General features: G+C 38.6%; 1 protein-coding gene across 1 annotated transcript in view; it reads left to right on the top strand.

Annotated features, from left to right (window-relative positions):
- Positions 1-18,034, top strand: part of PIK3C2G (phosphatidylinositol-4-phosphate 3-kinase catalytic subunit type 2 gamma) — a 185,241-nt gene that overhangs the window by 13,541 nt on the left and 153,666 nt on the right. Inside the window, exons 4-7 of the mRNA XM_034063146.1 lie at positions 256-413; positions 1,227-1,338; positions 7,824-7,926; positions 15,367-15,437. Of these exons, the coding sequence (XP_033919037.1) occupies positions 256-413; positions 1,227-1,338; positions 7,824-7,926; positions 15,367-15,437 (444 nt within the window). The remainder of the gene's footprint in view (positions 1-255; positions 414-1,226; positions 1,339-7,823; positions 7,927-15,366; positions 15,438-18,034) is intronic.

Genomic DNA, 18,034 nt, shown 5'->3' with positions numbered 1-18,034 from the left:
TACTGATGGTTTTCCTACATTAGTAGGATGTAGTTATATGGATGTAAAAGATGTAGTTATATGGCTTCTATCTGATCTGCAGTTATCTTACTAAGTTTGAATTGCTACCATTTTACCCTCCTTTTGCACATAATTTTGTTCCTAACAGCTCTCTGTACTGTGCGTTAATGGTATCTTGTAGATCTCTTGTTTTGTTCCTATGAGAGTTCTGAACTGCGCACTTATTTAGACATCATTTTATCACGTTCTTTTCAGAATAAGGAATGCCAATCCTGCTTTTGACTTGAAGACAAACACTGGGAAAATCTGGAGTGTTGCAACAAAATTTCCCAGCCATATCCTTGGTGAATCAAAATTCAGAATCAGTGTTTGGACAGATTCTTCACCACATCCTCTGCTTCTTACACCACATGGTAAGTGATTGAGGTGTTCATATCCTTCCGCTATTCAGTTTCATGGAGATTATACAAAAAATCATTTGTTATCTAGAAATACACTTGGAGAGCAAGTAAGGTTGGAAAATGACTTAAAATCTCAAGTAGTGCTTAAAATAGTTCTCAAAATTCTAGACTATTTTTGAACAGCAGATTGTGCAAACTGACGTAACACTTCTTTATATATATAATATGTAATCATAGACTCATAGAATCGTAGATATCATTGAAATCATAGATATCATAGAAACATTAATACTATGTAATTGAGATATATTTCTATATAGTTATGACTATGCAAAATATTAAATATACTCATACTATATTGTATATATAAAATGCACCTGAGTATTTATTTCTTGGTTATGGCTAAAAAGGTGGCACAATAGAAACAATAGCAAGTAAAATTCTAGAGCCTTCTTGTGTCATGAACAGCAACAGTTAACTTTTGCATCAGCCCACGTGGGAATTGTACCAAGATATTAATCAGAAAAATAAAAATAAAATTAAAAAATAAAAATAGAAATTGCCATTTTTCTCATCCTTTCTGCTTAGCAATGTATTGGGTAGCAAATGGTTAATGTCTTCAAAATGGACAAAATGGATGTAAATTCTGTAACTTGCTGTAAAGTATTTGAACACAAAAAATCAGGTGTGGCTTGATCTAATTCCTCTTGATGGAGCTAGTCTGCAGCAGTAGTCAGGAATTGTAAGTAAATTCTTTGCTTGAGCATCTATCCTGGAATTCTCTAGCAAGCTACTATTAATTTTTCTTGCTATCGTTATTTACAGCTGGTTGTATCACTCGTGCCTTAATTGTAGAGATTCTCCAATGCATTAATCAATACCCAGTCCAGGAGGAATGCCTTCTAAGTGTCTGTGGGTCTGATGAATTCTTACAAAAGTAAGTATCTTATTAAGAGTTGGTATTGAGTATGTATTGTGTAATATAAGCTGTGCTTTTAATGCACTCTGTTTACATGCCATGTAAACACAACCATAAGGAGAGTTAGGGTTTTATGTACCAAACAATGCATAGTTTCTAAAACTCACAGTACTCGAGTTCTACAGAGAGGATGGTGTGCTCTAGTGCAAGGATTCAAATCCTGGCTTGCTATATAAGTTTCATGCAGCCTTGTATAATTTGTTTCACTGTTGCCCTTCTGGTCTTTCACATCTATAATAGGAGGATGCTGTGACTTTCAGTATCTCACAGGAGTGTTATAAGCATGAGAGGGTATGCATATCCTCCAAGGGGGAAATCACCAAAGAGAGGAGAAACAGTATAATACAACTGCACAGCAGGTGATTTTTCTTCATATCCAGTTGCAACAGTAGTAAATAGAGCAAATGAAGTCAGCACTTTGGTGCTGACTACAAGTTGACTAAAACCACATTATACATATAAGCAGGTCATTCTGAATGTATATAGTCTACAAGTAAGGAAGTAAATGCTCTGGTTTGCATTAATTCAAGCAAAATCTTGTGGTAAAAGCACTACTGGACTCAGCTAGTTGTTTCTTGCCCTCTGGCAGCTTAAATTCAGCTGTCAGCAAAAGGGAGCAGATTTTGTGTTGAAACAGCTGAAGTGCAGGCTCTTGTCAGCTGTGCTGTAGCACTGGTGACTTTCAGCAGAAGGGGAGAAGTTGGCAGTTCTCTGTGTAACATGTTAAGCTGGCACTGCAGAAGTCACAGCTCATCTGTTAGAGACGTAAAAAGCGTTAGATACAATAGTGTACATCTGTAATGGAAAGGGAAATCTTTAGAAGCAGTCGTATTTGCAATATAGTGTAAAGGTTGCCTGAACTAGCCCAGAGCAAGTCAGCTTGATTAATGAAACTAATGCAGTTGTGAGAAGCAAGTGTCACACTGTAAACTAGCTTTGTTCTATATCCAGCTTGGACACTTGTACTCTTACACAGGCCAAATGTTCAGATGTTTGTGATGAATTATGCTTTGCAACTAAAGATGGGAACTTCAATATTTCTAAGCCTGCTCTTCACTTGTTCAAGTCTTCATAAGGCAGGAACTGGTACAGCAGAGCACTGTGTGAAGCACTTACAGCACTAGAACCACTGAGCAGAGAATCAGGTCGTGCACAGATCTCTCAATTATATAAGAAGGCCAGGGCTTTTTTGTTGTTTAATTGTTGTTGTTTTCAAGACTTTCTTCTCATTTCAAACTAATTACTGAAGAAAATGGGAATAATGAGTCACTGAATTAACGGTGAGCTCAGTGCATTTCAGTACAGAACATAGTACGTTGTAAATAGTTGTATTTTCACTGTTAGGGAGAACACATCAATAGCGGACTGTTTAAATTCCAGCACTTGCACAATCTCTGCACGTCTCATTAGCAGTGAAACAAGGTCAATAATGTTCTTTGCTTTTCTTGCTTTGCTCCTGCACTGTCATGCAGAAAGCACTGAGCTGCACGTCTGGCCTTAGCAGTCTGTAATTCTATGCTGCGCAGTGCTTCCAACTCTCTTTTCTTCTGTGTCCTCATCAGAGTCCTGTATCAAATTTGAAGCTCCAGACCGTAATGATCCCCATGGTAGCTTAACACAGCCTTTGGAGTAGCCTCAGGGTGAGATTTTTTCCTGTGTTTGGGCTATCTTTTGCTGCAGATTGCTTTCCTAAAGATGTTTCTAACAGAATGATTTGATGTACTTGTGCAGGGTTCTTCCCCAGAAGAGTATTTGGAAACTGTTCAGTGATGAATACCTGCAGAAGTTCCCCTAGTTATGAGACAGCAAAGGGAATAAACATGTTGTTGCTTCTGCTTTATTGTAATCCAGAAAAAGCTAAAGTGAAGCCAAAATGGTGACGTGATGAATTGTTCTCACCAGAGTGTTTTAGTGAAGCAGACTACTCTGTGAAGATCTGTCAAAAGCTTTCATTTACTGTTATGTTGACTATATTAATGAGCACTTCACCCTACCTCCTGCAGAAGCACCTGATATAGACTTGATGATTTCTGGAATCCATTTAGCTTTGAATTAGATGGTGGAAAAAATACTTTGTACTAATGGCCATTACACTTAGCACCACAAGATTTAACCATCCATTATTCCCTTCCTATGGAGATATCCTCAAGCTTAGGCCCTATCTGACTCACAAGAAGAGTATCAGTTTTCAAATACCCAAATTTGAACAAAACAGAAGGCTGTGTGTAAACTGCAGGTCAGTCCTAACTAATAGAGCCATCTGTGAAATTCTGATTTATTATCTCATTTGGTTTCTGGTTTTAAATTCATTTTGTTTGCTGATCAGAAATCCTGGCCTTGCTTCTATCTGCAAGTTTCCTTTTTGCTTCTCATGCTTCCTTTTCCTTCAGGGTTTTCTTGCAGTACCTGTAGAAGCTGTCAGGATTCATTGCCACCTCGTCCCTTCCCCTTCTTTCATTGTAAGCTGTACGGTACTTACTTCCCCAGTTAGTTGCTGCAGTTTGGTTTTTAGATTTCAGTGTCTGAAAGAGACTCCTTGAAGGAAAAGAGGAGTAAAACCCATATTTGTGTCATCAATTTTTACCACTATTCATAGAATTTTCTGATTTTCATGTGCATCCCTAAACCCTCCTTCTCTGGGTTTCCCAGCTGTGGGTACACTCTCCACTGCCTTATGCTTGTGCTGTTCATTATAATCTTTTATTTCTTGGAGGGCCATCTGCTGTTTCTAAAAATTCTTTGCTTCATCATCCCATCATCCAAACCTTCTGCTCTCAGACTTCCCTGTCTTTTGTCAAATTTAGAATAGATGCTCCTAAAAATGATGCCTCTTCAAGAAAGGTGTTTTATACGAATAAATTAGGTTTAAGCAGCTTGTATCAAATAGCTCCTAGCTCTCAATGCCAGCAGCAAGACAAAACCAACCAGTCTCATGTGACACCAATGAATCAATCCATTTAGGCTTTTTTTTGCCTTTAGAACTACAGGCCACAAACTCAGGGCATCCTGAAACACATAATAGAACAAGGTGCATGGATGTATTATAAGCATACAAGGCACTCTATTTTTTTGTTCATTATTTATTGTTTTATTGATCTGTTTGCAAAAGGTTCCAGTAATGCAGAACCAACAAAGTCATGAAGTCCAAGGATATTTATAGGCTTTCTTCTAAACATCCTTTTTTCCTTTCTTTTTAATAAGGCATCAGATATTGTAAAGGATCTTTTGTGCTATGTGTTTTTAATTCCATCCATGCTCTACCATATTGTAATTTGTGCAGTTACCTTACTGCTTTGCAGTTTAGCCAACACAGTAAGCAGGGGTATAGAACAGATTCTGAATGCTTATTATTTCTCCTCACATGCTTACTGATGACAGGTTTTTGCCTTACTAATTCTATTCTCTGAGAATTAAGACCTAAGTAAGAACTTGTTTTCACTCAAAGTGAAGTTTAAGCTATTAATTATAGGCTGGGCAGAGTTCTATTCATGCAGACTGAGATTGTAAGAAGCAAGCACCTTCTGGATGAATATGTTCTTTGTAAAAAATAAACTTAATTTTCTCTTGTCACTGCATATTAAGTTTCTCATTCAGAAACACTGCTCAGCTGAGTCCTTTAGAAAGAAAGTCTGATTGAACTGTATTAGGATTTGGAGCTTATAGCACATCAGAGGACGTTGCTGAGGGGAAGCAAAATCATCTAGTGGTGAGGGAGTGTTGAAAGACTGACATTTTCCATTGCTCTTCTTCTGATGTATTGTGGGACCACAGGCAAGTCACTTTACTTTGACTAGTTCATTAGCATGGCCCTTAAAGACAAACACTGCCTTTTGCTTTGTCTTTTATCATGACATTCTCATGAAAACTGCATTCTCCACATAGTAATTCCAGCAAAAAATAGGGGCAAACTGTTAATAATGTTGTAGTGGTTTTATTTGTGTTTCCTTTACAGAGCTTGGAGCACTGTAAACCAGTTACTAATAATCCTGCTATCCTCTAAAGGGGGCTATATTACTTGTATCTTAATAGTACAGCTATAGTAGCAGATCCACATAGAGTGTTACAGCCTGGGGTATGGCTAAAAGGTAGCCTGTCAATCTATTGCAAAGCTGTATCTCTTTTACTTGTAGTTCACCTTTCATCTAGAGCAGGTTTCCACATTTATGAGGCATTGATTAATTTTGTTTAGTCTCTTGTGTCATAATTCCTGTCATAGTTTTTTGTGCACATAAAATCCACTCATGGATTCAACTCTATGGCCAGTACTTCTGACTGCAGTGACTCAGGCAGTACAAATAACATCAATAATGTCCAGTACCTGCCTGACACAAAACTAACACAAAGCACTAGTGTAAACATAGTTATAACTATATATGTAGTTTATCTAATCACAAAATTCAACTTCTGTTGGTGTAGCTTGTTTCACTTGGAAACATGATGACATGGAATAGTTATACTTGGAAAAAATGGGGTTTGTACATTTCTGGTACAAAACTGTAAGTAGAGAGGAGGGTATAGCTATATCACCTGTTCTAAGGTTGAAGTTAAGGGAGAATGGAAAGATTAGGAATAATGGTGGGGTAAAAGGTATGAGGCAGTTCTAAAGGATACAAGGATTTTAGGACAGTTCATCATTAATCCCAAGATGTAATTTGGTGAAATGAGGAGAGAGGGAAATGTTCAGGAAAGCCATGGGTAGGCACAGCACAGGTATGTGCTGAGGAGCAACAGAAGACAGTCTATGCAGTGGTACAGTCCCAGGAACCAGTCACTTGGACTTGTGCTTGTAAAGGGATTTGAGAAGGTTGAGGCATAACAGTGATATGCTTCCTGCCAGTATAGATACTTCACTGCATCGACGTTACCTTATCTCACCTTTGCATCTGTGCTTTATGCTCCTCAAATCAGGGAACTTTACAAATATATAGAAGCACTATAGAAGGACCTTGCCTTAGGTATTTACTGTGTTAGGTGGAAAGGTCTGTGACCTTTAATGTGTTTGGTTTTAAAAATCCTTACATCTACACTTTCACCTTTTGTGACCTGTAATGAAAAGTATGTGTTTCACTTAACTACATTATAGAGTAGGTGCAGAACATCTACAAGACACATAAATTCCCTGCAATTGTGCGGAACAGAACTTACATGCAGCACATTAATTTAAGTTTAACCATTCACTTGTGCTGGGGACCTCTGCTGCCATGTGAGATATAAGTCAAGCTTTCTATGATTTATTCATCAGGTTAGTGTTTTTTCCGAACCAAATCCAGACAGTTTTCAGGTATTCCATCAATTCCGTTTAGGTAGAAGAAACATAACTTATACTTGCATTCTGAGTTTTCTATGGCACTTGACAAACCAGAGAAGAATCGTCTTTCTGGCCCAGAGAGTTCTGGAATAACATATGTGCTGTAGATCTGTATAAATATGGAATATCCCTTTAGCACTTGTGTGGCTGGAGGCTTGAAAAAAGCAACATGAATGTAATTGGAAATTCACTTGAGTTGTAAGCAGTGAAGCATGTTAACTTGTTTTGGTGATGAATTTGCCTTTGCAATAATCAGTGTAATGTTTCCTACACTTTAACCCCACAGGATTTTTAAAGATGTAAAAATATGTTTGCCCTAACTCTGAAATAATTTTTACATTATTTCACCTGATTAAGACAAAGTTGAAAGGAAACAGTGAAATTATTTTTGTTCCAAGTAATTTTAGGAGTTATAAACTAAGGCTGTATTATAACTTGCAAGAAACTGCCAAGAGTGATAAGTGGACTAGAAACTAAATAAGAACGAGGAATTTCCCTGTCATGGGTTGCTACATCATACTAGCATATTTGACCAGCAGCGTAGCTTATAGGAACTACTCCAGCTGGGTGAGTAGAGCTCTGCATTTGGTCTTAGCTGGCATGTGAACTGAGAAGGAGGAAGACTGACTCACAGCTTCTTTCACCACCTCTCTGTGAGCTGCACAGGATAAGAACTTTAATGTCTTTTGCGAATCAAGCGCCACCTCTCTTAATGTAGGTGATCTTCAAACTTACAATTAATACTTGATTTTTTTCAACTTGAGTATCAAGCACTGCAACTCATTCTGCAGTGGTGCATTCATGACCAAGATACTCTGAATCAATTGTGCTGATTTGGTTTTGAAGGATATGCATGACTAATCTCTAGGTTTGGGAGCACATGCAGTTTGTTTAGGGTATTCTTTCTCTGTGTTTTTGCTGTTCTGTTACAGAACTTAATGGTCGAAGATGTAACTGAGCACTTACTCTAAAATTGTTTCACCAGTTTTCATTGTACTAAGTGCCAAGTATAAGATTTACATTATTCAGTCTTCTTTGTACTTAGAATTTAGACCATTGGTGCTTTTAGGAGAAGTGTCAAGCAGAGATAACCATTTGCTTGTGGTTTGTTTGCTTGTTTCCCCCCAAACTGCAGTAATCAAACTTTGGGCAGCCATGAAAGTCTTCGCAAGGCAACCACCTGCATTCAGCTTCGACTACACAACACTAGTAATCTGAAGCAAAGTTTGGCTCGAACGGTATGTCAACTTCTTTTCCTCCATTTTCTTTCAGCATCCCTGAAGGAGTAAAATCACACCTATCCTTTTAGGTAGCAACCTGCAGTAATAATCAAAGAGAGATTATTTGCTTTCGTATATTATCGCTGAACTCTAGTTGAGACTTAGTGGGGAACATCTCTGCTTTGCTCTTGTACTTAAATATAGTGAATTACCATAGAGAGCACGCAATTGAACAAGACCAAAGGTTACCTTTCCAGAAAGGAACAAAAAGCTTTTGCAGAATTTAATGCAATTATTTGAGATGGTCAGTACATTTTTTTTTCCTTTCTATGGTAATTCCATGCAAAGTACTGTGAAAGACTAATTAGATCTGGATTAATGTCATTACCACTGAAAATCAGAGGAGGGTGATAAAAGTCAGAATTGCACTTGGTGTATTTGTGCATGTGTGATGCATACTTGTGGGTGCATGTGCTTGTTATAGACATGCAAAAACGTTGTCCATAAAGGACATCTAGTCCTTAAGAAAACATTGCTTTATCATCATCTTAAATCCAGGGAGATTCCTATTCGGATTATTTGGGCTTAAGCAGCCTTGCAATGCATTACTGAGCTTTAATGATGCTGACCTGTGCTACTGAATGTGAGTTTTATTCTCAGTGGACAACCTTGAATTACCTTCAACACAAAGTTTGCAGTACCACAGAAGCTTTGTTCTGGGCTGTGTTCACTGGCAGTGTGTTGACTCTGTTCACAGAACGTACCAATTACCAGCTTTGCATGGTCTGCTGTCAGCCTGAGTCTGTCAATACGTGGGTCAGGTGGCAGATTTAGAACAAAAAAGGGCAGGGGTTTTACAATATGTGGCACCATGTGGGACATTAAGTTCAATACAATGCATTAAAAAAGGTCTATAATGAGGTCAAATACACACGCATGTATATATATGTATATGCTTGATCTCACTAGAGAAAATAGGTTGATATCTGAATATACCTTCAGAATGTATGAGCAAGTGTCCCTCTTATGTCCTTTCTCATCTCCTTCCCATTACACAGCAGTAGTAAGTCCAGTGACCACTGGAATAAGGTTTTTTTGGGAAAGTGTGGTGTCTCATTGTTGTTTAACTGCAAGTTGTTGAGATTGAAGCAGGAATCATTATGTGATTTCCATTCTCCGCATTAAAGAGATTCGATGGTCATTGTAGTGTTTTCTGGTGTTAGATCAGTAATGAGGTCCTGTGACAGAAGATGGGAAACTTAATTTTTCCATTTAATGCTGTCAAAGAAGGGATTGAGAAGATTGGAGTGTTGATTATGTGATATAATTATGGATGTCTGTAAATGTGTAATGGTGGAAAAATTATTTACCTTTTTTAGGTCAGCATCTCTATTTTTTAGATAGAATAATGTGTTATTGACCCTTCTGCTGGGCAGTTGCAGGTTTCCAACATTTCCGTCCTGAGAAATCAGTCACATAAATTAGGATTTTGGTACAAATGCATTATGCATATAGCATATGGTGAAGGTGGGTTTTTTTACATGTGTATATTGAAAGGAGGGAGCCTCAGTCAGCTTTCTGCTGATCTTCTCTTCAGTCTCCCAAGCCAGCGATTGATTCTCTGCAAGTTACTCTGCCTTCAAACAGAAAAAATAAAATATGGAGCAAATTACCTTTTTGCTGTATATGTATCTGCTATTACTATAGGTCTTCAAAATTCTGTGGTTTGGAACCAAGTGACATATTCAGGAGTCTCTTCTGAAGCTTTGAACTTCTTTGTGTGCTAAGGAAGCAAAACCTATACCAATGCCATCTGGAGAACGCCTTCATGATTCTTGCTTACCTTACATAACACTGTTCAAATCAGGATGCATAATTAGAAATATCTGTCTGTACATGCAAATTACTATTATTTTACTATTATGCTTAATAACCAGTATAAGTGGATACTTCAAAGTAATGTGCAACTAATTTATTTTCTTAAAGCCAGACAGCTTATTAACTTTACCAATAACTAAATGTTCACATTTCTTCAGTGAATTCAGCTGAAAGATGTCATTTCCTTTCCTTTTGTGGGAAATTAACATACTGTTATGAAGTGGTTATAAAGAAGAAATTGTCTTTAGCTGAGCAGTTGCAAGCGAGAAATATGGCCTGGGACTTAACATGGAATCTCAGGCCTTTCAGGCAGTGGATGACCTTTATATTGGTTTTGGGTTTTTGAGACAGATTGATCAGCCTTAGCACTCTGGAACAAGTCTTTTAAGATCCAATTTTTTGAGGTGTTAGATTTCTCTAAACTTAACATTTTGTCTTATTCACAGGATATAAAGTTATCTTTGTAATATAGAAACATATTGAATCTCAGTTTTCTACCATCTAGCAAAGCAGAACTTCTGGAGTGGGAATTCTCCTCATTGCAAGTTTTTCTCCACACATAGAAATCTTGAGAATGACAATGAAGATGGAAAAAATCAAATAGTCCTTTTGTCAAATGATGGACCAGTGTACAGAGGTTACAATAATAATGAATAGCAATTGCTATGTTTGTTTTAACTACACACCTCTCCTACTCTGTACTTACCCAGTGTTGGTCTCTAAGGGACAACATTTAAACATGAACTCCAGGAGTTGTAGTGGGTCAGAAGTGTTAAATTCTTAGTGGCTAGGTCATGTTTTAGAAGCAAGGCATAGTGGAACAGCACAGAAGCAGAAACCTTTGTCTGGGTGCCATTTCCAGTGAGTGCTGTGCCTGTTTGAGAGACCCATTTTTCAGAGCTGTCCCCATATACTGGTTATATGGGGAAAGAATGAATCTTTGCAGTGGAGAGGCAGCAAAGACTACTCTGAGTTTCTAATGGGAGTTTCACTTGCCCCCAGGAAAGGATTTTTGGACTCAAGCAGCCAGCAGGTGATATTTCCTTAAAGTTCTATATTCATATATACCAGTATTCATATTTTAACAGACATATTGATTTAAGTGTTCACATTCACAAGGCCAGGTTGGATGAAGCCTTGGGTGACAGGATTTAGTGTGAGGTGTCTGCCCATGGCAGGGGGGTTGGAACTGGATGATCTTAAGGTCCTTTCCAACCCTAACTATTCTATGATCCTGAGCATAATCACAGATTAAAAGAGTCAGTGATCAGTCATAAGGTGGGGCTTTTTTCCATTATTTGTTTGTGACTTTTTAGAGGGATATGTGTAGTATCTCAAATAGAAGGGGGGCTTTTCTTGTGTTTAAGTAGCCCATGAAATTGTGCTACTGTAAAATGCTTGATGTTGCATTAATATGTGCGAAGTCTCCTTTAACTGTTACAGTTTGACAGAACCAAATGAGGTTTAATATTCTGCAGTGCACAGTGGAGGAGAGACAGCATCTCTTGATGTTTCATGATGGTTACAATTACCAGGTAGAATGCTTACAAACAAGCAAACAGGTAACTGACAAGCTTGGGAGACAAATTAGTGGCAGTGTTCAGGCCATTAGAAAACATCTATTGTCTCAGAGGATTTGTGGAACTATAATAATCTACAACAGGGTTTAACCAGGAAGGGTGACATTTTAAGGTATCTTATAGTGAATTATTGATCACCTCTTTAGGGTAACTGACATGTCTCTGAAAGCTTCAGGCCATGAAGTTACTTCAGGTTTCTAATAATAGCAAAGAACATGAGCAGCTCTTGAGCTGGTATAAGTCATAGATCCAGAGTTTTCCTCTTGCTCCAGGGTATGCTTGTGACAGAGCACTTATATTAGGAAGGAGAAGTTCTGTTCACAGGCAAATCTGTGAGCAGACAAAACCGAACAGAGGGGGAAAATACTATGGTGCACTGAAAGCTGCAGTGTTGCCTTTCACTTTGGACCCAGTTCTTTTGGTCTACTGAAACCTGTGCCAGCAACCCTGAATTCAGGGATCTGAGGTAGTGTGCACTGAGCTCACAATCAGTTTTGTTGTTGCTGTTCTCTGAAACTTGTGGCTTTGGTCATAAAATGTATTTGGAAGTCACAGACTTAGAACCAGTTTATGGAAAATCAATTTCCTTCTCTTAGAATTCATGTAAAAAGATTTAAAAATAGTGTGCTGCCTTTTTTATGTAGCACAAAGACTTTTAAGATTCTTCAGCTGTCTCAAAGTCATGCACATATACAGCTACTCTTTATTCTTGTGAGTTAATCTGTGCTTACTATTGGGGAGAATTAGACTTGTGATCTATTGGATCCTTTTGGAATATGTTATTTTATAGAAATCTCCTCTGAGGCTGTAGTTTAGCTAGTGTCACAGATTATCTTGATGGCCCAGATATATAGTAATCAACCATATGTGTTCAGGCACTAAATAATTCACATACACTCACTTTTGCCCTAGTCCGTCAGGTCCCCTGAAGCTTCTAGATTCCTATCAGTCACACAGACCTAATTTCTCTCTAAGCTTCAGGACTTTGTCCTTCCACCTGTCTCACACTGTTTCCAAATACATCCCTGCCTGTCCTTCTAGTGCTGTCAATGTATGAGACGGAAAAAGAAGTTGTAATTTAACAGTCTTGCTCTGTAGCTCAAACCTTGTCCCTGTGATCATTTAGTCTGGATGTGCTCTGCTGTTTGTAAGGTCTCCAGAGGTGGCAGTGTGACAGCTAAACATTCAGCAGCATTATAAAAATGCAGGGTAGAACGTCTACACTACCCAGCTGTAATGTTAGTTGGGGTTTAAAAAAGGGTATGATCTGCTGAGAGTCAAGATGAATGTGATTGACTGTGGCTCTGTCTAGAAGTGGCAAATTCAAAGCATGATATTATAGCAAGTCACAATGGAGTGCTGTGTGCTATTTCCTTAAATGGACGCTTCTCATTATGATAACACTACAAAATACTCTCAGGGCTTGAGATATTGTACAAGTCCTCTAGCATGCATTGAATCATCATGATAGCTGTCAGAGGTCAGGTGCTCCGATCCTCAGAGTATAATATGGGCAGAAGACTTGAGTTGTGAGCAGAACCAGCAGACAGAGCCATATGTGGTACAATTAGTGCTGCACTCAGGAAACTGGCAACCATAAACTGGTTTTGTAGCTGTTTATGTCTCATAGTCATTTCTGTAGGAGCAATGCAGTTGGGTTCAGAGGCATAATCTGAAATCATCTACTCCCAAATGCATCCCCTAACCCCTAGATACTTATTCTGTCTTCTCTATAATACGTATAACAGTCACATGTTCATACACAGAGATAAGGAACACAGGTGTTTGTGTCCCTTACACAATGCCCAGACACAGCGGAGGTCAGTGCTTAGGTGTAGGACACATATGTCAAGGGTTAATGCATGAGAATGTTTTATTTCAATTACCCCTTCAATTTCATTCATCTAATTCAGCTTTCACTTACTGTCACAGTGTGATAAAAGAGATAGTAGCACTCCAGATGGGATTATTGCAGAACATCTGTAATGTATCTAGCTCAGCAGCATCCTGCTCCTTAAATTGTGCTATTGCTAAATCTCTTCATAGCAATCTAAAGCAGAATTAGTGTAAATTAATTCACATGTCAATTAACATATTTAAATTGAATCCAACCATATTATCAACACAAGTTGCTCAGGAATGTTAGCTTTAGGCCATAAGTGTACTACAGTTAACTGGAAAGAAATGCTAGTGTGGTCACCTTTCTGTGAACAAGCTTTCAATATTTGAATCCACTGACATTCAGAATATTAGGAGAAGGTTTCTTTACCCAAGCAAATAAAAGAATGGGCTTTGGTGGCTTTTTGTGTGTTTGTTTGGACTTTTTTGGAAAACACACATTTTCTTTCTAATTCTGTTGGAGGAGGGAGAATAAGGAATCATAATTCATCACTGTTGGATTATACTGTTCTCTTTTTGCTCACTGTATAAAAGTTTCATCAGTAAAAGATTAACAGAGTTTTTTTCTCATGGATATGTTGTGCTTAATGTTAACCCATTTTGTCTTCCTGCACAAAGGACCTGCAAGTTCCATCAATTTAGTCCAGCCTAAAATGGAGTCACCTTTCTGATTTTTCTGGATCTTTGGCCAGATATCTTTTCTGTCCTTTGCTTCACCTTTGAGCAACCAGATGTTTTAGATCAGTACACATGTAAACAAACATCTGTAGCCTGGTTTCCTAAGCTGTGCCCAAACCAGCCATCGTTTGCATTTCTAGGGGTACTAAGAAGAATAATGTCTGGCAGCTGCCGTAGCTGCACTAGATGCCTATGTGCTGTGATGCTGTCCTGCTTCTGTCTTATTGGAACTAGATGATCTTAAGGTCCTTTCCAACTCTAACCATTCTGTGATTCTTACTGAATTCTTTTCTCTCTCATCCCCTCAGGGTTATACCTGTTCATAAGTGTCATTTCCTTTAGGAGCCTTGACCACTGAATTTGGAATTGTACTTGTCACAAGCCCCTCATTAATTTCCTTGTAAGTTATAGGTGTATGGGCTCAACCATGAGTCAGGAAAAGGCAGAATTTCCAGGGCATGGTGCTGCATGCCTAACATTGGGCTGAGCTACCACCACGGGGTGGGAGGTGGCATTAAGGGCAACAAATCCATGGGTCTGGAGAAAGGATGTGTTGAATGGGCACAGGTTGATCAGCAGAATGCATCAAACTAGGCAAAATCACAGAATCATTCAGGTTGGAAGGGACCTCATTGGATCATTTATCCAATCCCCCTGCTCAAGCAGAATCAGCTGGAGCAAGCTGCACAGGTCAGAGCCTGGTCAAGTTTTAAATGCCTTGGCAGATATTCAAACCTACTCCACAGCCTTCCAGGGCAAACTCCTCCTGTGTTTGACTGCCTTCACTATACTTCTTTTTTCTTGTGTTAAGCTGGAATTTAACGTGTGTTAATTTGTGCTGTCTGCCTTGTGTCCTGTCAGTGAGCACTGAGAACATCCTGACTCCCTTGTCTTCATTATTTCCCATAAGATATGCGTACACGTTGATGTGATTTCCCCTGAGCTTTCCTTTCTCCAGACTGAGCAGTCCCAGCTCAGTCTGTCCTCATACAAAACATGCTTTAGTGCTTTGATCTCTCAGTGAAGCGTCACAGAGATGAAGTCCCTTCACAGAGTGACAAAGGATGGTACAGATGTTTTCCATTCTGTTGTTTTAGTGAAGGTAGCAGCAGAGAGGTGGTGGATGCAAACTGCATTCTGCTTCATGACTAGTGTGTATTGCCATTGCAGAGGGTTTTCTGAGGCCTGCTATAGTCTTAGTTGATGTGTAGCAGGAAGAACTATGGTGACGATTTGGCTTTTCCTCCTACAACCCAGTGTAAAATTAGAGATGCATCAATTACAATTTCAGACCAAAACATTCTGAACACTCCTACAGTTCCTAAAGAACATGCTGACTTTAAAAGAGAAAGCAAGTCTGTCCAACATGCATTCTTCCATTCAGCACACTCTGTTTATCTCACTATATGCCTCTGTTCTACAGCATGAGGATGACCAAAGACAGTTTGGTGTGAATCAGCTGTTAGAAGATACCTGTGCCTGGAGACTGACTCGGTAAGAACACTGTTATTTAATTTCTATTTGTAATTGTTCATGTTTGTATTGAGCCTCGTAGTCCCAAAGGACAATTCCCAGACCTACAGGTAACAGAAGTGATACCAAAGAGAAAATTGGTTTAAATGTTTTAGACTCTTATTTCCAGACTTTCTGATTGCTTAGTGAAAATCAATAATAATTTATAGATCTGTGTAGTTTTCTCTGTTCTCTCCCTTTCATGTCATAGAAGGTTTTAGTAGAGTTTTCATCTTTCCTAAAGATTCTCAGCATTGAAGGAGTCATAATTTTCACACATGCATTGCTCTTAGAGAACTTTTGAGAGTAAATACTGTAAAAATAATAGGTTTGCTCTTCATTATTCCTGGTTTTCACCGTTGAGTGATGTTTTATTTTGGTTTACTTTTTTAATAGTGTATAACTATGACAAGCTTTTTACATGGCACTCAAAGTGCATCTGACTCTAAAACTAACCTACCATGGACAAGCACTAAATGAAATAGATTCCTCATTCAACTTTCATTATGCTCCATTTCATGCACTTAGTTAAAGAAGCTGTTAACAGGTTTTTGTAATGTTTTTCATCAGTATTATAAAGTGCATTGCCAACAACGGTCAATGCCACACCTGTCATTTAGCAGATGGAGGAAAACAGAGGTGGTGACTTATTCAAGGTGAATATCTGGTGCTTACTGAGGACCCATCTGGTTTCCTAAGAGCATGGCCCAAATTTCCATTTTGGTCTTGCTATAAAGAGATTAAACCAATCATACAATCTATGCACACATTACTTATTGAATGTTTTATTTCTTGCAATGTAAAGCTTGTGGCCTTTTCCATTGAAAAGGGAGTCTTCAAAGAGGATATGTAATAAAAGATGTTGAGCTGCAAATCGACTGTGGTCCACAAAATTTCCTCTGATGTTGTAGTGCAATAAATACTTTCTCTTCAACCACAAGTTCAGTAAATATTGTAAAAGTAAAAGCTTGAGCTATATTTGATTACTGTTCCCTGCTTGTTCCATGGATCATTGACAGGTAGGGGAAAACATTTTCCAGCAGTGATGACCCAGAAAAATCAGTGATCAGACCCTGTGTTCTCAATTGTATTTCTATCTTATCTAAAGGAAAAAAGAGAAATAGCTAGGTGACAAAATTTTGCTATCCATAATGTGCACTGGAGCTGCCTGTGATGACTTACAGAAGGATTTTACAGGGCTGAGTTGAGTGTGTGATAAAGTGGCAGATGAAATTTGGAGAAGATAAATGTGTAGATGGGAGGAAACAGTCTTAAATTCACAGATGAAATCATAGGCTCTGAGTTGCCTTTCACCACCAGGAGCGAGTTCTTGGGGTTATAATAAATAGCTCTGAATGTCAGCTTGGTGCACAGCAGCTGCAAAAAAAAAAGATAAAACAAATGGTGGAAATTATTATGAAAGAAATGAAAAATGAAAAACATATAAATATTAGGCCACAGTATCAGTGTAGGGTGTTCATTTATCTTGAATATGGCCGACAGTTCTGCTTCCACCATTTCAAATATGATGTAATAGAACTTGAAAAAGTGAAGGGCAGCAAGGATGCTCTTGAGTAATGAAATGCCTTCCATATGAGAAACAAATAAATAACAATATTCTTCATCCTGATGAAGAGATAATAGAAGATGGGTAGTTTTATAGATGACAAGTCTATGAGATTGAGGAAACAGAGAATGCCTGCAGAAAAGTATCATTTATTGTATTTTACTGGGCAGGATAAAGGGAGCATGAAGTGAAAGTAGCAGATTCAAAACAGACAAGCTTTGTATAAGACCTAATTAAGTAATGTCTGGATACAGCCTGACTTACCTAGGACTGTGTCCAGATGTTTTCTGAATATGTCCAAGGACGGGTACTTCACAACCTCCCTGGGCAACTTGTGCCAGTGCTCAGTCACCCTCAGCACCTCCTGTGTTAAAGTTTGTGCTGCATTGCCTCTTACCCTGTCACCTGGCTCTTCAGGTGACTCTTCATTAGGGACCATAGTGATAGGACAAGTGGTAACAGGTTAAAACTTAAGCAGGGGAAGTTTGGATTGGATATAAGGAGGAGGTTCTTTACTGTGAGGGTGCAGAGGCACTGGAATGGGTTCCCCAAAAAAGTGGTAAATGCTCCATCCCTGGAGGTGTTCAAGGGCCAGGTTGGACAGAGCCTTGGGTGACATGGTTTAGTGTGAGGTGTCCCTGCCCATGTTGGAACTAGATGATCTTAAGGTCCATTCCAACCCTAACTCTTCTATGATTCTGTAACTTTAGAAATTCTTCTGAAGCCTGCATTTAGACCAAGCATGCTAATAAGCATACTTACTTGTATGCGTCAAGGCAGCAAAGCAAGCTCATTTGTCCAGAACTACTTTTGAGCTGGGTAGTGCTATGAAAAAGATGTTATGCATGGAGGCTTGGTCAAAGCAGAGCAACAGCTTGTATTAGCTGTGATTTAACAGGATTACAGGAGGAATTGCCAGGCAGCTACTCAATGCATAAACTGCCTGGCTAGATAAGGCTAGTTCAGATTTGAAATAAAAAGCTGTAAAGGCAAAACCATGTGTAGGAGGAGG

The sequence above is a fragment of the Melopsittacus undulatus genome, chromosome 5, assembly GCF_012275295.1.
Source record: "Melopsittacus undulatus isolate bMelUnd1 chromosome 5, bMelUnd1.mat.Z, whole genome shotgun sequence".
Lineage (NCBI taxonomy): Eukaryota > Metazoa > Chordata > Aves > Psittaciformes > Psittaculidae > Melopsittacus > Melopsittacus undulatus.
This window is presented reverse-complemented; position numbering and strand designations above follow the sequence as displayed.